This window comes from Hemitrygon akajei, chromosome 7 (assembly GCF_048418815.1).
Source record: "Hemitrygon akajei chromosome 7, sHemAka1.3, whole genome shotgun sequence".
NCBI classification, from domain to species: Eukaryota; Metazoa; Chordata; class Chondrichthyes; order Myliobatiformes; family Dasyatidae; genus Hemitrygon; species Hemitrygon akajei.
In genome coordinates, this window is record NC_133130.1 from 35,915,153 (window position 1) to 35,942,653 (window position 27,501).

General features: G+C 40.4%; 1 protein-coding gene across 1 annotated transcript in view; it reads right to left on the minus strand.

Moving 5' to 3' along the window:
* Positions 1-17,904: 17,904 nt before the first annotated feature.
* Positions 17,905-27,501, minus strand: part of msh2 (mutS homolog 2 (E. coli)) — a 71,727-nt gene continuing 62,130 nt past the window's right edge. The window contains exons 15-16 of the mRNA XM_073050635.1: positions 23,571-23,743; positions 17,905-18,418 (exon numbers count right to left, since the gene is read on the minus strand). Of these exons, the coding sequence (XP_072906736.1) occupies positions 18,242-18,418; positions 23,571-23,743 (350 nt within the window). The 3' untranslated portion in view covers positions 17,905-18,241. The remainder of the gene's footprint in view (positions 18,419-23,570; positions 23,744-27,501) is intronic.

The window sequence follows — 27,501 nt, forward strand, 5'->3', positions numbered from 1 at the left end:
AAATATTTCATGTGCGATAGATCGAACGATGGACTACTTGTGATTCTCTGGAATGATGCTGCGTTAAGTTGAGGTTGCTGATGACCTTCATTGCCTTTCCTTGGGTGTTGCAAATAGCAGACTGTTCCTGCTGGAGGGTGGACATCTCAGCAGCTGCTCCCTATATACTGCACCTCCTCCACTTTGTAAGCAGACAGCCGAGGTCCTGGTGAGACCGAAACATCTGTCTGACCACTCCTTTTCTGAACTGCCACAGTACAGCTGCCAAGATTGCCAGCACAATGACCAGTTTTGATATCACAATGAGGGTAAATATGGTCCTTTCCTTAAAAACAGAGAAACAAAATACCTAATATTTTCCATCAAATTCATCAAGATTATGAAACAAAATGGTTGAATGATGTTTGTAGCAGATAGACATATTTAATATAAGTCAGAACCTTACAGTTTTATGGGCTGTTTGGATTAGAATTCCTTAATACACTGGATTCTATTTTAAAAAGAATACTCAGTGGATAAAAGAGGTAGTGAATAGGTTGGCAACACTTCGGTCTTTGAACTATACATAGATTAGTAGGGTTTTGATACAACTCTGAAAACTATTTCAAAGCATATTATCCACCCACTGAAATTCTAATCATTACAGTTAATTACTGTACTCCCACTCCAATCTCAGTGCTGTTTCAATAATCTCAATTATTATCCACCCACTGCTTAGCATTGTAAAATAATAATCTGTAACATGCCTTTCATATTGATACAAGGTACTGAAGCAAACAGATACTTTGGTTAATAAAAAAAACATTCAAAATTAAACCTTTAAAGAATCCTTCATGTTTTATGGAATGTTGTGCGTTCTAACCCCGGAAGTCTGAGCTATGCTCTTTGATCTCAGCTTGTGGTGTGCCTAATTACGTACACTAATGGGAGGAGGGAATTCTGCTTCATATATAAGTAAGGTCCACAACAAGGTGCAGAGAATCAGTTCTCTGCAAGCATAAGTGGAGCTTTCATGTCTGAGGAGCATTAATAGTTAAAACCTTCTCCAAAATATGAAAATGACACTAAAGCCAAGTAGCAAACAGATAGAAAATCTGAAACAAACTGAGGAACTGCTTCACAGGCATTGCATACTACCTTATAGTCAAGATGTTAACCTGAAACCATACGTATTCCAAAAGATACAAAAGACTGCAGGTACTGGAATCGAGAGCAACAAGCACTCTGCTGGAGGCACTCAGTGGGTCAAGCAGCATCTATGGGAGGAAAGGAATAGATGCAGGGTTTTGACCTGAAACATCGACATTTGCTTTCTTCCCACAGATGCTGTGCGACCTGCTGAGTTCTTACAGCAGGTTGCTTGTTAGTCCATACAGTAACCCTACGTTTAAAAAATAGTCTTCAATAATTTTATCTCAGCTACATGCAATTAATGAGGCATACACTGTCATCTGTTTAATTATTATTAACCAAACGTTCTGAAGGGAACATATGGCAGGATGATGAGAAGGAACATGGGCAGAAAATTCAGACCCTCCAGGCTGTTGTGACATTTCCTTGGATAATGATTGCTTCAATGCCTCAATTTCATTTAACTCCCTTCTATCCAAAATGAACCCAAGTTAATCAATAAAAACACAAAATGCTGGCAGAACTCAGCAGGTCAGACAGCATCTATGGGAGGAGGTAGTGATGACGTTTTGGGCTTCATCAGGACCCTTCATCAAGTTAATCAATACCATTTTTAAAATTGTCAGTTTTGTCTCTGCCTCCAGTCCTTATTATTTTAGTTGCATATTTCTACAACTATTATGAAATGAAAAAGTGTTTTCTGAAGAAAGATCTTCATAGATTCAAGATTGTTTAATGTCATTCTTCAGTAAACAAGTGTAAAGGAGAATGAAATTATTGTTACTCCTGATCCAACACAGCATAAAGACACAATAAAAATAAATACTTAGGATTGGCATATATACATAGGATGATTCTATGCACATAAAGTGAAAGGAACTAGGTACATCTATACATAAGGCATGGTAAGGTGAGTTAATGAGTGGAGTTGTTGATCAGCCTGATGGCTTTGGGGAAACAACAGTTTTTGAGTCTGGTGGTCTTGGCTGGAATGCTGTGTAACCTTTTCCCCGATGTGAGTGGGACAGACAGTCCGCCAGCATGGTGGATGATGTCTGTGTGGATTGGTAATAATATCTCCTCCTCGCTGACAATCAACACCGGTGCACCTCAGGGATGCGTACTTAACCCACTGCTCTACCCTCTCTATATCCATGACTGCATCGCTTAGGCATAACTCAAATTCCATCAGCAAATACAGCCATTGTTGGTAGAATCTCAGATGGCAACACGAAGGCGTACAGGAGTGAGATATTCCAACTAGTGGAGTGGTGTCACAGAAACAACATTGCATTCATTGTCAATAAGACAAAGAGCTGTTGTGGACTTCAGGAAGGGTAAGACGAGGGAACACAAAATAATCCTCATAGAGGGATCAGAAGTGGAGAGAGTGAGCAATTTCAAGTTACTGGTTGTCAAGATCTCTGAGGATCTAACCTGGTCCCAACATATCAATGCAGTTAGAAAGAAAGAAAGACAGCGGCTATATTTAATTAGGAGTTTGAAGAGATTTTGTCACCTAAAACACTCAAAAACTTCTACAGATGTACCATGGAGAGCATTCTGACAGACTGCGTCACTGTCTGGTATGGGGAGGCTACTGCACAGGACTGAAAGAGGGTACAAAACGTTGAAAAATTAGTCCGCTGCATTGTGGGTACTAGCCTCCATAGTATCCAAGACATCTTCAAGGAGCAGTGCTTCAGGAAGGTGGCTTCCTAAGGACCCCCAGCACCCAGGACATGCTCTCTTCTCATAGTTTCTGTCTGGAAAGAGGTAGAGAAGCCTGAAGGCACACACTCAGTAATTCAGTCCCCTCTGCTATCCAATTCCTAAATGGACGTTGAACCCATGAACACTACCTCACTTTTTTTTACATTATTTCTTGTTTTACACGATTTTAATCTAATTATTCAATATACATACATACACTTACAGTAATTGACTTACTATTTTTTTCTGTATTATCATGTATTGCATTGTACAGCTGCTGCTAAGTTAACAAATTTCATGACATATGTGTGGTGAACTAGATATACCTGTCTGACTGCTCCTGTGGCTCCTCCCACAGGCCCCTGTATAAAGGCGACTGTGGGCTGCTGCTCTCCCTCATTTTCCCCAGGATGTAGTGTTGTTTATTCTTCCAGTCAATAAAAGTCGATATCTCGCTTCCTAAGTCTCAGCGTGAGTTATTGATGGTGCATCAATATGCTAGTGATAATAAACCTGATTTTGATTCTGATTCCTTCAAGATATTGCTGGCACCTGTCCGTATATACTCTTGGTGACCATTTTACTAGGTACATCTTCTACCTAATAGAGTGGCCATTAAGTATATGTTTGTGGTGTCTGCTGCTATAGCCCATCCAGTTCAAGGTTCAACATGTTGTGCATACAGAGATGCTCTTTTGCACACCACTATTGTAATGCGTGATTATTTGTGTTACTGTCACTTTCCTGTCAGCTTGACCCATCTTCCTCTGACCTCTTTCATGACGGTATATTGATCAAACACTCTTATTGCAATTCCATCACTGGAAAATACAGTATATTGCAAGTATCTTTCTTATCAAATCTCTTCTTTATTTTAATAATCTTAATTAAATCATCTCTCAACTTAATTAATGGGAGAGATGGGTCAATCACCTCCACATGCTGTGTAGAATTAGGGTTTATTGTGTCAAAACCTGCAGAAATGACTCAGTGCTGTAGCTCTCTGGCATGACGTAGTGACAGATCAACTCAATCCATCATGGCCTAGTCTTGATGCAGTTGAATGTCTCGATCATTTTTCACATATATATCCAAATATACGGAAATATTGTCATAAAGAACAATGTGAAGAAAGTCTGCCACATACAGCATTATTGATTAATCTGGTAGATACTGTTGATTTTTCTGGAAATATCTGAGTGGGTGCAATTTCAGTAGCCAGCAAGAAAGCTGATTAATAGTTCTATAGTTTCTTCTACCTTTCTGTTACATCTTTAACCATGTAATTGACTGAGACTATTTCAGAACTGAAAGAATTTTGGAAAATTATCACTAATATATCCACAGTTTTTGCTGCCAACTCATCTAAACTCTTGGGATTTAGGTTTAGGCCCAGGGAAGTTGTCAGATTTTAGTCTCCTTAATTTCTCTGGGCCTTTATTTTTATTTACCAGTTCTTTACTTTAAATCCCCTCCATTTTTGCTGTATTTATTTGAACTGCAAATTACACTATGGAGACTTAATTGTGAGAATCAAGGTGAAAATAGAAAGTGGTACTGAGAAATGCTTCATTGGTAGAAGTCATTATGACATTACTGTTTATAGGTCTTGCTGTATGCAAACTCACTGCAGTATTTCTTACATCATATTAGAGCTAAAGAAGAATTCCAGCATGGGAAAAGGCCAGTTAGCCAATTAAATTTACAATTATTCTATGAAAGGGAATTTCAGGCAATCCCTCTTTTCAGCCCCTCCCCTCCTTTTAAGAACTTAACCAGTTCTATTTTCAATGCCTTGGAAACTTCCCTCATTACCCTGGCCTAACCACATATTTTATGGAAATGTTTGTCTTCACATTGTACTTCACTCTCCTGACAGCACCTTCATTCTGTGATCACTAACAAGAGAAAATCGGAAGCAACACACGCAAAATGTTGGAGGAACTCAGCGGGCAAGGCAGCATCAATTAAAAAAAGTACCGTCGGCATTTTGGGCCAAAACCCTTCCGCAGGACTGGAGAGAAAAAGCTGAGGAGTAGATTAGAAAGGTGGGGGAGGGGAGAGAGTAAAACCAGTGGATAGGTGAAACTTGGAAGGAGGGGGATGAAGCAAAGAGTTAGGAAGTTAATTGGTGAATGAGACAGAAGGCCATGGAAGAAAGAAAAAAGGGGGGGAGGAGGAGTACCAGAGGGAGGCGAGGGCAGGCAAGGAGATAACATGAGAGAGGGACAAGGGGATGGGAAATGGTGAAGGGGGGGTAGGTATTATTGGAAGATTGAGAAATCGATATTCATGCCATCAGGTTTGAGGCTACCCAAATGGACTCACAAGTAGTTTTAATGGTATTCAGGGCCCCAAATAGTCTTTCCAAGTGAGGCAACACTTCACCTGTGAATCTGCTGGGGTCGTCGTTTACTGTGTTCAGTGCTCCCGGTGTGGTCTCTTGTATATTGGTGAGACCCAAAGTAGATTGGGAGACCGCTTCAACGAGCATCTGTGCTCTGAGCACCAGAACAAGTGGGATCTCCCAGTGGCCACCTATTTTAATTCTACTTCCCAATCCCCATTCCAATATGTCCATCCATGGTCTCCTCCATTGTCGGGATAAGGCCACACTTAGGTTTGAGGAACAACATCTTATATTCCGTTTGGGTAGCCTCCAAACTGATGGCTTGAACATCGATTTCTCAAACTTCCAGTAATGCCAAACTGTCCCTCTTCATTTCCCATCCCCTTGTCCCTCTCTCACCTCATCTCCTTGCCCACCCATCACCTCCCTCTGGTGCTCCTCCCCCTCCCCCATTTTTCTTTCTTCCATGGCCTTCTGTCTCTTTCATCAATCAACTTCCAAGCTCTTTGCTTCATCCTTCCCCCTCCAAGTTTCACCTATCGCCTGGCATTTCTTTCTCCCCACCCCCCCCCCCCCCCATCTTTCTAATCTACTCCTCAGCTTTTTTTCCTCCAGTCCTGCCAAAGGGTTTCAGCCCGAAACGTCGACTGTACTTTTTTCCATTGACGCTACCTGGCCTGCTGAGATCCTCCAGCATTTTGTGTGATCACTGTTTCCTGATCCTTAAGCAGATGAGAATAATTTCTCTCCACCTAGGTATTTCAAAATGTAAATACCTCCTGTGTGAGACAATTGGGAGTGGTGGCAGAGGTAGGGAAACTGAAGCATAGAAGGAATTAGGGTGTGGGGTCAAAAGGGTTATGGACCAGATAATATATTTGGTCATATATTTGGATGGTACATCATTAAAGACCCCTCACACCCTCTCCATGAACTGTTTGTTCTTCTGCCATCAGGTAAACGTTACAGGAGCATCAAAACTAAAACCACAAGGCTACTAAACAGCTTCCTCCCACAGGCAGTCAGACTGCTAAATAGCTGCTCTACCTGACTCTGCTTTGGACACTTTTAACTTGCACTGGACACTTATAACTTGTGTTTAACTGACATGTGGTTGTTGTGTTTTACTATTTATTGTTATGTTTATTATTTAGTGTTGCGTTTGTTATGTTATGATTGCACTGCTCCTGGGAAACGCTGTCTCATTCTGCCCTGCAGAGCTGATGTACGGTTAGAATGACAATGAAGTTTTTGAATCTTGAATCTTTGAATATGATTAGCATGTGCAATGTATGAGCTGTGTGAATATTGTATTTAGTGTATGAAAATTTAGCTGGAAAAATTAGCCTTTTTAAAAAAATTGTATGCCTTCTTGAGTAATAGGAAAGAGAACTATTATCAAATTACTAACCTTCAAACTCTCCAGGCTAACACAAGAAATCATTTCAATTGCATCTTTATGCTGGAAATTCAAATCTGTGAAGTGTTGTGAGGAGAATGGAAATGCACTCATTTTAGCAGCACTATAAAAGCAAATAAAATAATTAAACCATACTTAAGCACCAGGACACTGAGATAATGGGTTGATGCAATACAAGAAATACTAATTACATTGTAAATGATACAAATAAATTTATATATCAACAGACTAAGCTATCAATGAGACTAATACTTTAGATGGATGAGTTGACACAGGTGGAAAGATTGATTAGTCTATGTTCATATCCAGTGAATCTGGAAGGAAGAGAGTTCCTCATTCATTTTCTGTGTTATCTAGACATGGACTGATTAAGGATAGTCAGCATGGCTTTGTGCCTGCTAGGACATATCTAACCAACCTTATAAAGATTTTCAAGGAAGTTACCAGGAAAGTGGATAAAGGCACGGCGGTGGATGTTGTCTACATGGACTTTAGTAAGGCATTTGATAAGGTCCTGCATGGGAGGCTGGTCAAGAAGGTTCAGTTGCTCGGCATTCAGAAGTAGCAAATTGGAATAGACATTAACTCTGTGCGAGAAGACTGAGAGCGGTAGTAGAGGGTTGCCTCTCTATCTGGAGGCCTGTGGTGTTCCGCCAGAATCAGTGCCGGGTCCTTTGTTGACTGCCATCTATATCAATGTCCTGAATGAAAGTGTGGTTAACTGGATCAGCAAATTTGTGGATGATAAGATTGGGGTTGTAATGGACAATGAGGAAGGCTTGCAGAGGGATTTGCATCAGGTAGAAAAATGGGCTGAAAATGGCAAATGGAATTTAATGCAGACAAGTGCAAGGTTTTGCACCTTGTAGGACCAACCAGGGTAAGTTTTACACAGTGAACGGTAGGGCACTGAGGAATGTGGTAGAACAACAGGATCTGGGAATACAGGTCCTTAAATTGTTGAAAGTGACATCACAGGTTGATAGGGTTGTAAAGAAAGCTTTTGACACATTGGCTTTCATAAGTCAATGTATTTGAAAATGGGATGTTATGTTGAAGTTGTATATGATGTTGGTGAGGCCTAATTTGGAGTATTATGTGTAGTTTTGGTCACCTTACTTACAGGAAAGATGTAAACAAGGTTAAAAGACTGCAGAGAAAATTTACAAGGATCTTGCCGGGTCTGGAGGACCTGAGTTCTAAGGAAAGATTGAATAGGTTAGGAGTGTATTCTTTTGAATGTAGAAGATTGAGAGGAGATTTGATAGAGGTACACAAAATTATGAGGGGTATAGATAGAGTAAATGCAAGTCTGCTTTTCCCACTAAGGTTGGATGTGACTACAACCTGAGGTCATGGGTTAGGGGTGAAAGGTGAGAAGTTGAAGGGGAACATCAGGGGAAACTTCTTCACTCAGAGGATCGTGAGAGTGTGGAATGAGCTGCCAGCACAAGTGGTGCATGTGAGCTCAATTTCAAGATTTAAGAGAAGTTTGGATAGGTACATGGATCATAGGGATATGGTCCTGGTACACGTCAATGGGAGTAGGCTGCTTGAATGGTTTTGGCATGGACTAAATGGGCTGAAGGGCCTATTTCTGTTCTCTACCTCTCTATGAGTCTATGACATGTGCTTGGAATGTTGTACAAAATCAGAGCACACACTGAAAACCCACATAGCCCATACAAACTCCACAAACACAGCATCGGAGATTGGAATCTGACTTGCTGGAACTGTGTAGTAGCAGCACCATTGTGCTGCTTGCCCCAAAGGTCTAGACTGGGTGAATATAGAGAGGGTGAATCAAGTACTAGGTCACTGTTTAAAAATAAGAGGTTGCCCATTTAAAACAGAAACTGGCAAAAAAAATTCTCTCAGATGCTTGTGAGTTTTTAGAACACTCTTCCTCAAACTGTGTTGGAAGCAGAGTCTTTAAACTTTTTTTTAATTGAGGTAGATAGAAACTTACTACACAATAGGGTGAAAGGATACTGTGACTTCTCATGAAATCGGAGTTGATGTTACAATCAGATCAGACATGAGTAAAGATGCAGCAGTTAGCAGCTGTGTGACTTTCTCCTGCTCTAATTTACAGTGCATTGTAAAAATATTCAGCCCCCCAACCCTTTGATAATATAAATGAGTATTACAACTAGAGATTTTGCTCAATTTAACTGAAAATTCTTCATTTTCAATCACATGTTTATTTTTTTTTTCACAGTAGAGCCCAAAAAAGCAGAGAAAATTGTAAAACATGAAAAACTGAAGTGACAGCAGTTCAAAAGTATTCCTCCGCCTTTGCTCAGTATTTAGTTGAACTACCTCTGGCAGCTATTACAGCCAGTAGTCTTCTTGGATAAGTCTCTATTAGCTCTACAGAATACAATGGAGCAAGATTTGCCCATTCCTCCTTGCAAGATTGCTTAAAGTGTGCCCGGTTAGTTGTGGAGCGGCGATGGACAGCAATCCTGGAGCTTTGCCAGAGATGTTCAATTGGGTTAAGGTCAGGACTCTGACTGGATCACTCAAGGACATCAACTTTCTTCATTTGAGGCCACTCCATGCTTGCTCTGGCAGTGTGCTTTGGGACATTGTCCTGCTGAAAGATGAACTTCCTCCCCAGATTAAGCTTTCTGGCAGGGGCTAGCAGGTTTTTATCCAGGATCTCTCTGGATTTCATCTTCCCATCAAATGTGACCAGATTTCCAGTCCCTACAGTCAAAAAGCATCCCCAAAGCATGATGCTATCTCTTCCATGCTTTACAGTAGGAACAGTGTCACCTGATGCACAGTATTAGTTTGTGCCACATGTACCACTTGGTATTGAGGCCAAATGGTTCCACTTTGGTCTCATCCGGCCACAAGACCTTCCACATCTTGACTGTATCTTCTATGTGATGCTTTGCAAAGTCTTTACCTGCAAGGATATGCCCTTCTTTAGCCTGGGCTTGTTCCTTCTCACTCTTCCATAAATACACTTTTTGTGCAAGGCCTTACCGATTGTGGAACCAAGAACTTCATCTCTCATTTGCAACAATTGACTTCTACAGCTCACTCACTCAGAGTGACTGTTGGTGTCACAGCAGCTTCTCTTACAAGTAACGTTCTTCTCTGGTGACTAATGTTAGAGGGGCAGTCTCCCAATTTTGATTTTTAATTTTTAGTAAATTGTTGACAGATTTTGGAATTTTTCTTTTGATTTGACATGATGCGCAATGCTTTGTAGATTAGCTCAAAAAACCCTACTTCAAAATATTTTAAATTTAGAAAATGAGACAGTAAGATATGAAAATAGTTCTGGGGGCTGAATACTTTTTCAAGGCACTGTATATGTTCTTCATTGATTTTGTGCACTTTAATAATAAATTATTTCTAAATACTCAGACCTGAGAATTGCACTATACCCACAGCACAGAATTAGTTTCGAAGTGCAATTATCATCCAGAAAGGACAAATCTTTTTTTTCCCCTGGAGTATAATCTCACATATCAGAGGCAGTAAGCCTTTCATATGTTACAGAGGGAGGTGGCAATGTTATCATTTGAATCAATTGGGACAATACTTTTGTGATTGAAATTGGATTCTACATCACCCTCTGGTGTTCAGTTAAAACAACTGCACTATGAGGCATTGGGACTACACTAGTTTGAGGTAAAGAATGGATGGTGTAATCTTACAGATTTAACTGGGAGATGTTTGCAACTGTTTTAATACCTTAAATATAGTTTTCCTCCACCATCCAAAATATATTTTAAATGATAAAAATTCATGAAAATAACAATAACATACTATTTGAAGTTAAATTAACATTTATTCATATTTGAATAACACAAAATTCATTTTTGGCCATCAGAAATAAAGGCACTGGTAAATACAGCTGTAAAAAAATCTCCAGTACCAATTTATATTTAAATTATTGGCTTTAATAATAGTAATAACCTTTTAATAAGAGCAAAAAATGCTATCTGCATGTTCATCTAATAGTCAGTTCCACTGATATCTGTAACTGCATACTCCTCCTTCCTTTTTGTGCCCATTTAAACTTATAACTATTGTTAGCTGAGACATATTGAAGTAATGGAGTCATAAAAAATAACCTGGTTTTGTCTAATCTAAACTAGTTAATACCCTATTGTACTAAGGTGGTGACGAGGAGATTTGGTATGTCACATAATAAAAAAAATGATACATTACAGATTTTATATATATATAATAACTAATGCAAAAAGGGAGTAAAAGTGAGGTAGTGTTAATGAGTTTGCTATCTATCCAGGAATCTAAAGGTGGAGGGTGATGGGGTCCTTAATGATAGATGCCACCTTCTTGAGGCATAGCCTTTTGAAGGTGTCTGGTTGCTGGGAAGCCAGTATCCTAGGTGGAAATAGCTGAGTTTACAACTTTCTGCAGATTATTTTTGATTGTGTGCAGTCACCCCTTCATACCAGATGGTGATGCAACCAATTTGAATGCTCTCCACGGTACAATTGCAGAAATTTACATGTGTCTTTGGAGAATATCAATTCTCCTCAAACTCCTAACGAAATATAGCCACTGTCATGCTTTCTTTTTAATTGCATCAAGATGTTGGTCCTAGGATGGATCCTCAGAGATTTTAACACAGGTACTTGAAACTGTTTACCCTTTCACTTCTGATCCCAAAATGAGGACTGGTGCGTCTTCCTTCGACTTCCCCTTTCTGATTTAATTCCCTGGTCTTACTGATGTTGAGAGCAAGGTTACTACTGCAACACCACTCAACCAGCTGATCTATCTCACTCCTGTACACCTCCTTGTCACTATCTGAAATTCTTCCAACAATAGTTGCGACGTCGGAAAGTTTATAGATAGTGTTTTAGATGTGCCTAGCCCAACAATCGTGTGTGTAGAGAGTAGAGCAGTGGGCTAATCCCCGTTGAGGTACTATGATCAGAATTTGAGAACTATATTCCAAATGTGCTTCAGCAAGTGAGTTACTCCACTTTCGGCCTAGTTTCTGCAGGCTGAACCTCTAATAATTTGAATATGTATATGCCGACATATGATCAGCTAAATATCCTGAAATTCAAAGGGGTCAGTTTATTTAAGAACACTTATGTTTAAAGTGTAAAGGCATATGTTTAACAACCTTTTACTGCATCAGTCCCTAAATGGTCCCCCATCTGCTTTCACCCTGTTATCTTCAACCAGTTCAGCAGGTTTTCCTTCATTGGTCCCTAGCCCAAACAAACCCTTTGGGAAAGTAATGCATGCTTCAACAACCCTCTATGTGCAAGGAAATGTTTCCTAGCCTTCTTCCACAATTATAGATGATTTTAAATAACTATTCCCTAACCAAAGAAAATATCCTTCAGCTATTCACTCTCATTGGGTACAATTGTTTCAAAAACGTTGCAATCCTCTGATTCAGTATTATTCCGACAATCTCATCCGCTCTTATAACTGGGTTCTCATCCACACCAATAGTTATAATGGGGTGCTAGAAAATAGATCAAAGTTTTCCAACCAATTTATACAAATTCAATAAGATTTTCTCTTCATTAGACTGCACCATTTTATTCATAAAGCTCAATATGTCATTTGCCATTTTATTGTCCTGACTCCTGTTGAAAGTATTTGAAGGTTCAAATACATTATTCCACAAGTCTCAGTTCATCCATCTCCTTGCAGCTTCTGTCTATTGAGTGTCTACTCCTATTTGTTGTTTTCAAAGAAGGTATTACTTTGTACTTGTCCTGAATTAGATCAAACCCGTGTAGCTTTTCCACAAACCTGTCATTTAAAGTCTTCTTGCCAAAGCCCACATTTGTAATTGTGCTTCTTTTCACTGTCCAAATCATCTAAATGGTTAAGTCATTTTCCTAACTGCATGTACTACCTGACCTGCTGAGCAGTCAGCTGTTAATACAAGTGGCAGAAAACTAAGAGCAGTATTTGTCCCAGTAGATTCAGGGTAGCAGTGGTGTATGGCTTAGTACACTTTCTGATATTGTGCCTAAAATCATTGTTCACACAATTGCATGTCACAAGGCTATTTGTCACAGTTACATTGCATTGCTGCTGAATTAATAATGAGGAGTTGAGAATCTGCGGACATTATTTCGGAGATGAAAATGTGGCGAGACAAACTAAAGTGCACAGTAATTGAATTGACCTGGAATTAAAACTGACACCTCAGTCACAACAGCAATTCTGATGATTGATGTGTACCTTAAAGGTCATAAAAACCTTTCTACAGCTGCTGAATGGCTTTAGTTTCCTTTATTGCTATGATGGTTGTATAGGCACCCATTCTCTTAGCCACAACTTCCTCCAGCTCCAGAAAAGTCTGAAGCCATCTTTGAAATGCGGCAAGCCCCCAACCCTTGGCAATCCTGCCATTCCTTCTCAAAATAAATGTTCAGAATAAGTAGCAATAGAAGTAGCATTCAACTTGCTCCTTCAACCACACTCTGCTATTCTGCAAGATCGTAGCTGATTTGGTACCATAGCACCATTTTCCTGTACAGTATCTCTGTTCTGAAATGAACTCAATAACTCACTCTCCTTAGCCAGCCAAGGTAGAGAATTCCAAAAATTCACCACCACCTGTCTTAAATCTCCATCCTTTTTCCGAGAATGTGACTCCTTATTCTAGACCTGATTCTATACTCCAGTAAAGGAAGCATCCTCCCTATTGAGCCCTGAAAGAATTCAATCTGATTCAATGAGAGCCCCTCTCATTCTTCTAAACTTCAGAGAATATTACCTAGTTTATTCAATTTCTCTTCATTCAAATCCACCATCCCTCAAACCAGAGACACAAGAGGCTGTAGATGCTGGAAGAACTGCTGAGTTTCTCCAGCAGCTTATGTGTGATCTCCCAGACTAGTCTATTATATTTTCACTGCACCCCCTTTATGGCAGGTATGTTTTAGGGAAGGAGACCAAGATTGTACACAATTCTACAAGTACGATCGATCCCTCTAATACCCTATTTAACTGAAGACCTCTTTACTCCTGAACTATTCTGTAGTTGTACCTTATTCATTCTACTAGTCAGATCCTCAAAGAACTTAAGTACACTGTTCAATTTTGGTTTTCCTTTCTTAAGTTCATACTGACTTTGCTCAATCCAATTATTCTGTACGAGACTCTTCTGCATCTCTGATGTCAGGGCCACAGAAATCCCCAGTTCTCTTTTTTCCCCTTTCTTTTTATAGAAAGGTTTATATTTGCAACTCTCAAGACCACAGAAACAATACCAGAATCTGTAGAACTTTGCAAGATGATAAGGGTGGAGGAATTTAATCACTGGAGTATCCTGGATAATGGTTCTTTCGTGTAAATTGTTTACAATTGACATTGAAGACCTCGAGGAAAGAAAGAAATAGAAAGTTGCAAAGTTTGCCAATGATACAAAAATGCATGATGTGATGAGGACATTGTGATTCAGCAGAGAGATAGATTGACTGGGTGAAGATGTGCTAAAAGTTTAATGCGGAAAATATAAGATCACGTACTTGTAAATGGAGAGATACTACAACTGAGTGAAGCTCTGAGACCTAGATGTTTTAGTCCATGAATCACAAAACATTAGCAGGCAGGTTCAACAACTGGTTAAGAAGATAAATAACATTTTGGCTTTTATTGCAGAAAGGTTGGAGTTAAAGAATAGGGAGGCTTAGTTACAGTTGTACAGGGTATTGGCAAGACCTAATCTGAAATACTGCAGTTTTGACCCCCTTGCTCAAGAGCCCACAGTAGAACCTGGAACGAGAGGGCTGTCCTATCAAAATAAGCAAGACCGTTTGGGAATGGCAAGGTAGACTTGAGAATTAAATTTGCAACGTGTTCAGTGTTTACCACCTTGATAGTCATCTCTTTCAAATCTCTAGTGCTTAGATGTTAGGTATTTTAAATTTATAAGTTTTTAATTTCACTAATTTTCCTAGTACACTCAGACCCCACTTAATGCCGAGGATGTGTTCCACGGAGATGGAGCGCTATGTAAATTAGCGTTATGCAGGGTCATTATAACATTATGTAAATGGACATGTGTGCCTGTTTTTAAAAAAATCAAACCTGAGATATATGATGTATTATTTTATGCATTCACAGTAATGTGGAGTAAGAAACACGCAAATAGGCCTAACCTAGGAGCAGCAACACATCGTAGCAGTGGAGGGAAATGGGTGGAGGTACATATTAGAGGAGGGACCAGGCTGTGGGTCCTCGAACTTTGGCTTTTTCTTCAAGTAGGCGTCAACATTTGACTGCCTTTTCTTAAGTTTCCTCTCATGAAACAGTCTCAATGGCAGGAAATCATGTCAAGAACACCTCTTTTTGCCTTATTGCTTCGTTCCCAGTCAGGATCATTCTGATTATCGAGGTAGCCAATTTCAAAGAGGCGCTAACATCTACCTGACTCCAGCTTCCAAATGCCGTATCAGTTGCAGTTTCACATCCATGCTAATGCTTTTCCTAGACATCTTAGATGTATTACCCTCACTGGAAGTTGCAGGCCATTTTCCAGACACTATGGGTGAAAAAAATGGCGAGGGAGCAAGAACATTTACACACTTGGGGAGGCAGAATGTGAACTAATAAGTGGTTGGTTGTGAGTGGCACTGAGCGCATGTAAAGTGCTCTCATTGCCTGATAGAATGTTTACTGAAATGGCAGCCGCTCTTAAGCTTTAAGTGTTGTTTAGAATGAATTCTTGTCATTTTTAAAAATTTCAATAAAGATAAGGTTCCCCATGCGATGCTCATTCAGTAAGTAAGGAGGCATGGAATCCATGGAGACCTTGCTTTGTGGATCCAGAATTGGCTTGGCCACAGAAGGCAAAGGGTGGTTGTAGATGGTTTGCATTCTGCATGGAGGACAGTGACCAGTGGTGTGCCTCAGGGATCTGTCCTGGGACCCCTCCTCTTTGAGATTTTTATAAATGACCTGGATGAGGAAGTAGAAGGGCAGGTTAGTAAGTTAGGGATGTTGTGGATAGTTTGAAGGGCTGTCAGAGGTAACAGCATGACATTGATAGGATACAGAACTGGTCTGAGAAGTGGCAGATGGAGTTCAACCCAGTTAAGTGTGAAGTGGTTCATTTTGATAGGTCAAATTTGAAGACAGAATATAGTATTAATAAGAATCTTGGGGTCCAAGGTGTGTTGGCCTTCATCGAGCATGTTCAAGAGCCGTGAGGTAATGTTACAGCTATACAAGACCTTAGTTAGACCCCACTTGGAGTACTGTGTTCAGTTCTGGTTGCCTCACTACAGGAAGGATGTGGATAATATAGAGAGAGTGCAGAGGAGATTTACAAGGACGTTGCCTGAATTGGAGAGTATGCCTTATGAGAATAGGTGGAGTGAACTTGGCCTTTTCTTCTTGGAGTGAAGGAGGATGAGTGGTGACCTGATAGAGCTGTATATGATGATGAGAGGCATTGATCATGTGGATAGTCAGAGTCTAGAACCTTCTGTAGCCTCCTGTGATCCTGTGCATTGGAGACTCCATACCAGTCAGAATGCCCTCACCATAAGTCTCTAGAAATTTGTAGGTCGTTTGTGACAAACCACATCTCCTCAGACTCATAACGAAGTGCTACACCCATGGTCTGTAAGCTTCAGTTCATCTGAAACTTGTATAATTCATTCTATATTCCTTCATATCTGTAACCAGTCTTCACTGATGTTCATTGAGCTGGGATATCCCACAGCTTGCCTGCTACAGTCACAAGCTCACAGCTCTGCTCACTATTTCTGGATATCGAGGGGACAACCATGATGATACTCCAACACCAGTAACTTGACTGATTTCTTTCCACATAGTTAGTAACTCCTTGCAGATGCAAGGACATTGTTCCAGCAGCAATTCTCCATGGTGTAAAGCTGACAGAATGGACTTCCTTCAGATGCACAGTTCAGTGGTGGATCAGTCAGTCAAGTGAGTATCCAAGCCTCAGGACATTTTTGAATTGCACATTTGCGTGTGAGGTTGAAGTAACCCAAGAGTTCCTGAGACATGAACTGATAGGCATAGTACTTGCATGCATGGCTGTGTGATTCTGTCCAATGAACTAAAATCTCAGTTTTATAATTCTAGTTCATTTAGATTCCACTAAACCTTCATTTCCATTAAGGGTCAACTTCTATCCTCCTCAGCTCCTTCCTGCCAAAGGGTTTCAGCCTGAAATGTCAACTGAGCTTTTTTCCATAGATGCTGCCTTGCCTGCTGAGTTCCTCCAGCGTTTTGTGTGTGTTGCTAAGATTTTCTGGATTTGTTCTGGACACTCAAAGCTGTTGCACAGGTTGATTCTGTGGTTAAGAAGGCATACAGTGCATTGGCTTTCATCAGCTGAGGGACTGAGTTTAAGAGCTGAGAGGTAACGTTACAGCTACATAGGACCCTGGTCAGACCCCACTTGGACTACTGTGCTCAGTTCTAGTCACCTCATTACAGAAAGGATGTGGAAACTATAGAAAGGATGCAGAGGAGATTTACAAGGACGTTGACTGGATTGGGGAGCATGCCTTATGGGAATAGGTTGAGTGAACTCGGCCTTTTCTCCTTGGAGCAGCGGAGGATGAGAGGTGACCTGATAGAGGTGTATAAGGTAATGAGAGACATTGATCGTGTGGATCGTCAGAGGCTTTTTCCCAGTGCTGAATTGGCTAACACGAGAGGGCACAGTTTTAAGGTGCTTAGAAATAAATACAGAGATGTCAGGGGTAAAATTGTTTTTTTTTTAAAAAAAAAATGCAGAGTGGCAAGTGCATGGAATGGGCTGCCAGCAATGGTAGTGGAGGCGAATACAATAGGATCTTTTAAGAGACTCCTGGACAGGTACATCGAGCTTAGAAAAGTAGTGAGCTATGGGTAACCATAGGTAATTTCTAAAGTACGTTCGTGTTTGGCACAGAATTGTGGGCCGAAGGGCCTGCATTGAGCTATAGGTTTTTTCTATGTTTCACTACAACTAAGAGTATTCATATTTTATGTTGCTTTTTGTTTACAATTTGAACTTTCCTGATTAAACCATAATATCTCCCCTTAAAAATCTGCCTCTGAACAAGGGCTCAATGATCTCTCCTACAATTATTCAATTGACTTAGTTTCATTTGGATTATATTCCTGGAAATAATCTGGGGCACAGATCCACATTAGAGGCAATATATAAATACAAATTGTTTTTTTCTTTCAGAATTCCAAAATTAAGGATTTTTTAAAAAGTACTTAATGTGCACGACATTTTCCCCACTGCCAAGTGTAATTTGTTGTTACAAAAACCATAAAAAATATGCAGCAATGGATTTTAATAATTTTATTGTAAATGTCATCTTTTTGAAAGAAAATCACAACAAAATTAACTGCAATGTGACTCACATTGCAATATACAGAATAAATGAAATAGAAAAAGCATGAAAAGCCCTCCAAGCAGACTTGTGTCTTCTGTGTAGATGGTGCACCTCTCAAACTCTGTTAAAATGATTAATGCAGCCATTGACAAGAACAATTCTTTTGTCTTCAGGTACAATTTTGTACAGCAGCTTGTGCTCAGTGTGAAGGAATACTTCTGCTTAGTTTCCTTGACTGTCCATATTAGTTGCCAGGGATTCCATCTGTAAATTCATTCACTCTGAAGTTTACTTTAAAGCTGTCACCTTAGATCTTGCAACTATTTCATTGATGAAACTGTTATTCTGTGCCAGCACCTCAGACTTCAGCATCATCAGCTTTTGCTTTACCTGTTTTTCAGACAGGTCACAAATGGGCAATGCTTTGATGCTTGATAGAAAATCAGCAATGATTCTTTCACCATCCTACAGAAATGGAAGGGGAAATATTACTCCATGGCTGCAGTAAACACCGCACCATTTTCATGCTATTTCAGAGATTCAGTAATGACCACAGAGTGCTTCAAGTAAAATTATTTTACATGGAAAATGTTCTGATACCCATCAGAAATGCCAGTTGAGGTTCTTAAACTGTAGACATGGGCACACCTTAATATTATACCTATTATCATAGAGGAATCTTCAGATTTTAAGAAGGGAGAAAGGATGGAGCCCGAATTCCACATTAGCATGATTTTCCAAGATAAAACAAAATTTTATGATATTCAGAAAGTCAGGCAGCATGTACGAAGAGATAATGAACATTTTGAGTTCAAAGCCCTCTATCCGAACTGTTGTATGATCTCGGGCGAAACGTTAGAACGGTTTTCCCTTAATACATGAATGCTGAGTCCATTGTGTGGGGCCTATCAGCAGCGGCAACTGAGGTCGGTGAATTAAATAAAAGTACAGAAGGGATAAGCAGAGCAGCCATTGTCAGGAGTAGGCCAGTGGTGAGAGTAGAAGTGACAGGCTTTGGCTCATTCAGGCTTCAGCAAGCTAAGTGGGAAGGTGGACTTCATTTTCGGTTTTCTTTGCATTCTTTTGAGGAATAGAGAGTATATCAGTAGGGTTATTATTTTGCTCTGGGTGTTAGATGTGGAAACTTGGGAATCTTCTGGTCTCCCAGATGGCCACATCTGCGCCAGGTACACCGAAATGCAGCTCCTGAGAGACTGTATTAGGGATCTGGAGCTGCGGTTTGATGGTCTACAGCTTATTAGGGAGACAGAGAGGAGATACAAGGAGTTAGTCACTCCAAGGCTGCAGGAGTTAGATAAGTGGATGACTGTCAGGGAAGCGAAGGGAAGAGCTTAGATAGTAGAAAGCACCCCTGTGGCCATCTCCCTCAGTAATCGTCATCTTGTTTTGGATGTGGTTGGGGGGGGGGGGGGGGTGACCTGACACAGGACGACCACGACGATTGGGTCTCTGGCACTGAGCCTGGTTCCGTGGTGCAGAAGGGAAAGCGGAAGATGAGGAATGCGGTAGTCATAGGGGATTCCATAGTGAGGGGAATAGACAGGAGGTTCTGTCAGCCTGATAGAGATACTTGCATGGTATGATGTCTTCCAGGTGCCAGGGTACATGCCTAGTATTCTGAAGGGACAGGGTGAACAGCCAGAAGTCTTGGTACACGTTGGTACCAATGACATAGTCAGAAAGAGGAGGTCCTGAAGAGAGAATTCAGGGAGCTGGGTAGGAAGCTGAAAAGCAGGACCTCTAGGGTAGTAATCTCAGGATTGCTGCCTGTGCCATGTACTAGCGAGGGCAAGAATAGCATGATCAAACATATTAATGTGTGGCTGAAAGTGGTGTAGGGGGCAGGGCTTCAGATTCCTGAATCATTGGGGCCAATCTGGGGGAGATATGACCTGTACAAAAAGGACGGGTTACACCTGAACCTAAAGGAGTCCAATATCCTAGTGAGCACATTTAATAGAGCGGTTAGGGAGGGTTTAAACTTATTTGATAGGGGGATGGGAACTGGAGTGATAGGGTTGAGGAAGGGGAAAACAGAAATAAATCAAAGATAGTATGCAACAGAGATTATAAAAGGATTATATATGGGAGATGAGGCTTAATCACAGCCAGTGGCATCAGTTGCAGGGCAATAGAGATGTGGTGTAGTTAAAACGGAAAGCAACAAATACTGGACTGAAAGTGCTATATTTGAATGCACGCAGCATAAGGAATAAAATGGACGATCTTGAAATTCAGCTACAGATTGGCAAATATGACGTTGTGGCCATCTCTGAAACTTGGCTAAAGTATGGCTGCCATTGGGAGCTGGAAGTCCAAGAATATATGGTGTATCTGAAAGTTAGTAGACGGAGGGGGTGGCGTGGCTCTGTGTATAAGAAATAATATTAAATCGTTGGAAAGAGATGACATTGGATTGGAAGGTGTAGAGTCTCTATGAGTTGAGTTATGAAATAGCAAGGGTAAAAGGACCCTAATGGCAGTCGTATACAGCCCTCCAAATAGCAGCCGGGATGTGGATTACAAGTTACAGCAGGAGATAGAAAGGGCATGTCAGAAGGACAATGTCATAATAATCGTTGGGGATTTTAACATGAAAGTGGATTGGGAAAACCAGGCCAGTACTGGACCTCAAGAGAGAGAATTTGTAGAAAAGGGATGGCTTTTTAGAACAGCTTGATGTTGAGCACACTAGGGGATCGGATGTGCTGGATTGGGGGTTGTGCAATGATCCAGAGGTGAAAGAGAGCTTAGGGTTGGGGAACCCTTACGGAACAGTGATCACAATATGATCGAGTTCACATTGAAATTTGAGAGGGAAAAAATAAAATCAAATGTGTCGGTATTTTAGTGGAATAAAGGAAATTACAATGGCATGAGAGCGGAACTGGCCGAAGTTGACTGGAAAGGGACACTAGCAGGAAGGACAGCAGAGCAGCAATGGCTGGAGTTTTTGCGAAAAATGAGGGAAGACATATGTTCCAAATAAGAAGAAATTTTCAAAGGGAAGAAGGACACTAGCATGGCTGACAAGACAGAGCCAAAGTAAAAGCAAAAGAGAGGGCACACAAGGAAGCCAGAGCTAGTGGGAAGATAGAGGATTGGGAAACTTTTAAAAACTTGCAGAAGGAAACTAAGGTCATTAGGAAGGAAAAGGTGAATTATGAAAAGAAGCTGGCGACTAATATCAAAGAAGATACTAAAAGCTTTTTTTTAAAAACTATGTATAAAGGGTAAAAGAGAGTTGAGGGTAGCTATAGGACCAATACAAAATGATGCTGGACATATTGTAATGGTGGTAGAGGAACTGAATGTGTATTTTGCATCAGTCTTCACAGTGGAAGACATCTGCAGTATACCGGACATTCAACAGTGTCAGGAAAGTGAAGTTTGTGCAGTGAAAATTATGACTGAGAAAGTGCTCAGGAAGCTTAATGGTCTAAGGGTGGATAAATCTCCTGGACCTGATGGAATGCACCCTCGGATTCTCAGGGAAATAGCTGGACAGATTGCGGAAATATTAATGGTGATCTTTCAAGAATCGATAGATTCTGGCATTGTATCGAATGACTGGAAAATTGCAAATGTTACTCTGCTATTTAAGAAGGGTGGGAGGCAGCAGAAAGGAAACTATAGACCTGTTAGCCTGACATCAGTGGTTGGGAAGTTGTTGGAATCTACTGTTAGGGATGAGATTACGGAGTACCTGGAGACACATGACAAGATGGGCCAAAGCCAGCATGGTTTCCTGAAAGGAAAATCCTGCCTGACAAACCTACTGCAATTCTTTGAGGAAATTACAAGCAGGATAGACAAAAGAGATGCAGTAGACATAATGTACTTGGATTTTCAGAAGGCCTTTGATAAGGTGCTGCACGAGGCTGCTTAGCAAGATAAGAGCCCATGGAATTACAGGGGAGTTACTAGCATGGGTGGAACATTGGCTGGTCAGCAGAAAACAGAGAGTGGGAATAAAGGAATCCTATTCTGGCTGGCTGCCGATTACCAGTGGAGTTCCACAGGGGTCAGTGGTGGGACCGCTGCTTTTTACGATGCATGTTAATGATTTGGACTATGGGATTAATGGATTTGTGGCTAAATTTGCTGATGATACAAAGATAGATGAAGGAGTGGGTAGTGTTGAGGAAACGGAGAGCCTGCAGAGAGACTTAGATAGTTTAGGGGAAGGGGCAAATGAAATACAATGCTGGAAAGTGTATGGTCATGCACTTGGAAGAAATAAACATGCAGACTATTATTTAGGTGGGAGAGAATTCAAAATGCAGAGACGCAAAGGGACTTGGGAGTCCTTGTACAGGATACCCTAAAGGTTAACCTGCAGGTTGAGTCAGTTGTGAAGACGACGAATGCAATGTTGGCATTCATTTCTAGAGGTATAGAATATAAGAGCCAGGATGTGATGTGAAGGCTCTATAAGGCACTCTTGAGACCACACTTGGAGAACTGTGTGCAGTTTTGGGCTCCTTATTTTAGAAGGGATATACTGACATTGGGGAGGGTTCAGAGAAGATTCACAAGAGTGATTCCAGGAATGAAAGGGTTACCATATGAGGAATGTCTGGCAGCTCTTGGGCTGCATTTCCTAGAGTTCAGGAGATTGGGGGTGGGGGGGAGAGGATCTCATAGAAACATCCCGAATGTTAAAAGGCCTGAACAGATTAGATATGGCAAAGTTATTTCCCATGGTAGGGGAATCTAGAACAAGAGGGCTGAATTCGGGACGGAAGGACGTCCATTTAGAACTGAGATGCAGAGAAATTACTTTAGCCAGAGGGTGGCAAATCTGTGGAATTTGTTGGCACAAGCGGCTATGGAGGCCAAATCATTGGGTGTATTTAAGGCAGAGATAGATAGGTTCTTGATTAGCCAGGGCATCAAAGGGTATGGGGTAAAGGCAGGAGAGTAGGGATGACTGGAAGAATTGGATCAACCCAAGATTGAACAGCGGAGCAGATTCAATGGGCTGAATGGCCTACTTCTGCTTCCCTATCTTATGGTCTCATGGTTTAAAACATCTTGTGTTGACTTTCACATTTGAAGATAAAGTTGTTACAAACTTGTATACAAAACATTTCTCCTACTTTTCCATTTCTAATTGAAAGTATTTTATTTGTTGTCAGTTTGATTATGAGTTGGACAGTTTTTGCTCTCTGCCTATGGACATCCCCCACTCTAATAATCCTATTAAATAACATCAAAAATATTCCGATGCCCTACAGTGTGAAATGGTTGTCCATTTTAAAATCCTAGAGGCAAAAGAAGGATAAGTCCATAAACAAAAATTATTCACTTCTGGTCCGGTGATGCAAGATGAGCATACCATATTCAAAATAATTTACGATCAAGAGGAAATATTTACTGTGAATGAAACAAATAATATAAATCTCTTTCTACTAACTCTGAAGCTCAGTTAAATTAGTACTCTAGAGAACTATGAAAAGAAAAGAATCCAGGCTAATTAGCACACTGAATGAAATTACAATACAGTACTAACTACAACAGAGGTCAGGTTTAATGCAAATTTCTGAGACAGCCTGTTCTGCTAAATCAAAACTAGTTGGACACAATCACAAACCTGTTTTTCCTGACGAGATTTCTTGGCCAACGGTCCTTCCTCAGAATCTTCAGTTTTCCCTGTATTCTGGAACTCCTCAAGCTCCAGGGCTTTGTCCTTGGCATTTTGAATAACATGTCTGGGAAACTGAGCAAGCTCAGCCACATGAATCCCAAAACTCTGATCGCAAACCCCTAAGAGCAAACAAAATTATTTTTTTATCACTAATTTTTATTGCAACACCAACAAATTACATTCAATACAACCAGTTGCCGATTACATTTTGACTGTTTAACCCAGCCACCCCCGCAAGCAAAGAGTACTTCTGAACTGTATTTTCCATGTGAAGCAGTATTAATTACATGTGATTACTGAATTGCTTTTATTTGAAAAACACTCAATTGTAGCAAGAGGTATCACATTCATTGGTGTTATTATTGAGTTTAATCTGGGTGAAAGTTGTAAGAAAATGCTATACAGATAGAGATCTTTTCATTAAGGCAATCCACCACTGAAAACACACCTAAAATTAGACGGATAATGATTCTTTGGTACACCATTCTAAGCAAGAATTCACAAACTTTTTTTATGCCATGGACCCCAGATTGGGAACACGATATTTGCAGAGACCTAGCAACAGTACACTTTGATGTACATAAGCAGCATAATTCTTTCTCATAAACATTTTCTTGCAGGACTGCAAAGGCTCAATTATATATATATTTAAAATCAATTTAATACAGAATGGTATAAATCCTGTTGATGCTTAATTGAGACCAAAAGAAATGGAGATACAGGCTGAAATAAGATTGCAAACATAATGCATTATTGGGATGCTAGCTACTGAGGCAGCAAACAGAAATCTGGGTACCGTAATTTTCTATCCATGAGGCAAACGATTCTCAGATAAACAAATGCTTCATCTCGGTTTTTTTGCTCAACGGGAAATCACTTGGCACTTGTAAATCGTTCAAACCTAGCACCCTCATAATACATATTTTACTGGTATAATTAATATTTAAATAAAATGACAAAACTTGGATCAAATGTTTTAAAACAGTAATCTGTAGAGTAAATCTTGCTGCCTCAGTTCCAAGGGAGACTATTGAGATGTGGAGTTTCCCAAATCCTGCCAAGATGTAAAGCCAACTAATAAGTAATAAAGCCCTCTGTTGAAAGTGGTACACCATGCAAGTTGCTTGCTCTTAGTTGTTAACTCTTTTAAGGGCAAGGGTTAAGTCAAGTTGTAAGCTTTTGTCTTTGCTGTACACCACAAAAGGTTTATGGTTAGCCACATCTGAAATGACGTTTTTATGCAATGCAAATATACAAGTTTCCTTCTGGCTTCTCAGTGATACATAACTGCAATAAGAGGGGGCATTGGTTCTTTCTTGTTCACTAATGGTACAGGCAACTGGAGCTAAAACTGGGAAACAAAGACCCATTAAGATGGTACAGGGCCCACTTTTTCATTTTTACTGTGTCACTTCTGAATAGTGACATCTAGTAATAAAGCTTCTTTATACTTTGGCCAAAGTAAAGCTCTTAAGAACACAATTGTATGTGAACTACTCTGCATGTTGCTTTGAATTCCAGGTAGGCCATAAAAGAAATTCTAGAAAGCAGTTGTGTATTTTATAAATACCTATTACAATTCACTATCTACATGTCTGCCTGTCACAATTCATGTGTCTTTGCTGATAAAAATACAAGATAAATAAGATTAAAATGCAGGTTCAATCATTGCAGAGCAAAAGGAATGCTGATTGATATTACAAGTTAACTACAAATAATAGGAGCCCAGATCTTAAATCATATGATGCTCATTGAGCTATACCACATATTGTAATCAGTACTCTCCATGGCAGCAAAAAATTCAGTCCAAAGTCCAAAATATTATTGACAACGGCAACATGAAAAGGAAAGGAGTCAATTGGAAAATCTCCTAGAGGACCTCAACTTTTCTGTAGTTTGGAGGCTTGCATGCCTCAATGACCTAGAGAGCCATGTTGGCCGGAGCCAGGGCTTTACGCTTTGGCTGTTCGTCAGGTCGCCCATGCCAGAAAGGCCAAAGGGTAAAGGCCAGACTAAGAGTGGTCCACCACTACTCCATGTTCAGAGGTCAGCTCTGAGCTAAAAACACTTACTGGTCAAACAAAACTGTCATGGAAAAAGCAATGAAGAACTCTCCTACACCAGGATGACCAAGGACAGACAGAGATGGAGGACCTTCACTGCTGCCCTAAATACCAGCGGTGTAACAGGCAGTAAGTAGTCATTGGAAAAGGTCCCTGAACTTTTAAGAAAGCAAATGAGAGAATACTTAATAATATTCTAGTGTCTAGTGTAGGTTACATGGTTCGCACAACATTGTGGGCCGAAGGGTCTGTAATGTGCTGTAGATTACTCTTCTCTACATTTGTATTCTACATAGGTTCACAGAAGTGGTGGGAAAAGGTTAACAGTGAGCACAATTTCAAGTTAAAATAAAGCAAGAAAACATAAAAGCAGGTTGTAGCAAGGTCAGGTGCAAGTGCATCAACTACATAATATGCTGTATTGTAGCGGTGTGCTACACGCAGTGCTGCAATAATGACATGGAGTCGGTGAGCTGCAGTTACAAAAGAGGTTTATTCAAACTTCGCGGCCTCGCTTTAAAGCCTTCCTGATCCCGCCCTCCCTGGGCAGGAATGCTGTATTCACAGTCCCGTCCTGCGCGCGGGCTTTCCCCCTTGCTGGTGAAGTAGGCTTGGTGCTCTCTTTGGGACCTGCACGCCGCTTTGTGAGCCGGTTCGAGTGCGCTGGGAAGTGGGTCGCCACAGTATCATTAACTAGATTACACATTCAGGTAGTATCAACAAAAGTTAAGACATTAAAATGACAATTAGAAGTTCTTCTGCTATAACCTGGGAATATATGGTAGATTGCTACAGAAAAAGAAAAATCAGCTACATTAGCCAAATTCATCCATGGTTGATGCACAAGATAAATGGTCACAAAAAGAAACTACAGGACACCTACAGTGGTGCTAGAAAGTTTGTGAACCCTATAGAATTTACTCTACTTCAGCATAAATAAAACCCAAAATGTGATCAAATCTTCACATAAGATCAGATTTTCTCAATAAACAAATAAACAAGTATAATTGTATTGTGTTACTTATTTAATTGGGTTCTCTTTATCTAGTTTTAGAACTTACATAAAGATCTGATCACATTTCAAGTCATATTTATGCAGAAGTAGAGAAAATCTACAGGGTTCACAAACTTTCTAGCACCAATGTAGGCCTTTGAATACATGAGCAAGAGGATAGCAAACTATTGAAAACGTGGAAGAAAGAAGCAAAACTAAGCAAGCTGAAGCTCAAACAACTTTGAAAAGGAGTAGGAAGAAGGTAGAAGCAAAATCTTATGGTACAAATTGTATTAACAAGCATCCTGGGTGTCAACATCTCTGAAGATCTATCCTGGGCCTAATATATTGATGCAATTCCAAAGTAGGCATGACAGCGGCTATATTTCATTGGGAGTTTGAGGAGGTTTGGCAGGTCACCGAGACCCTCACAAATTTCTAAAAATGTACCATGGAGAGCATTCTGACTGGCTGCATCACCATCTGGTATGGAGTGTCCACTGCACAGGATTAGAAAAGGCATACTCAGCAAGCTTCATCATGGGCAATAGCCCTTCCAACATCAAGGACAATTTCAAAAAGCAATGCCTCAAAAAGAAGGCACTTGTCATTAAGGATCCCCATCACTCAGAACGTGCCCTCTTCTCATTGCTGCCATCAAGGTGGTGGTACAGGGGCCTGAAGATACACACTCAGTGTTTTAGGAACAGCTTCCTCCCACCGCCATCTGATTTCTGAATGGACAAAGAATCCATGTACATTACCTCGGTATATTTTGCAGTACATATTTTATGTGTAATGATATGTGTATACAGCCATA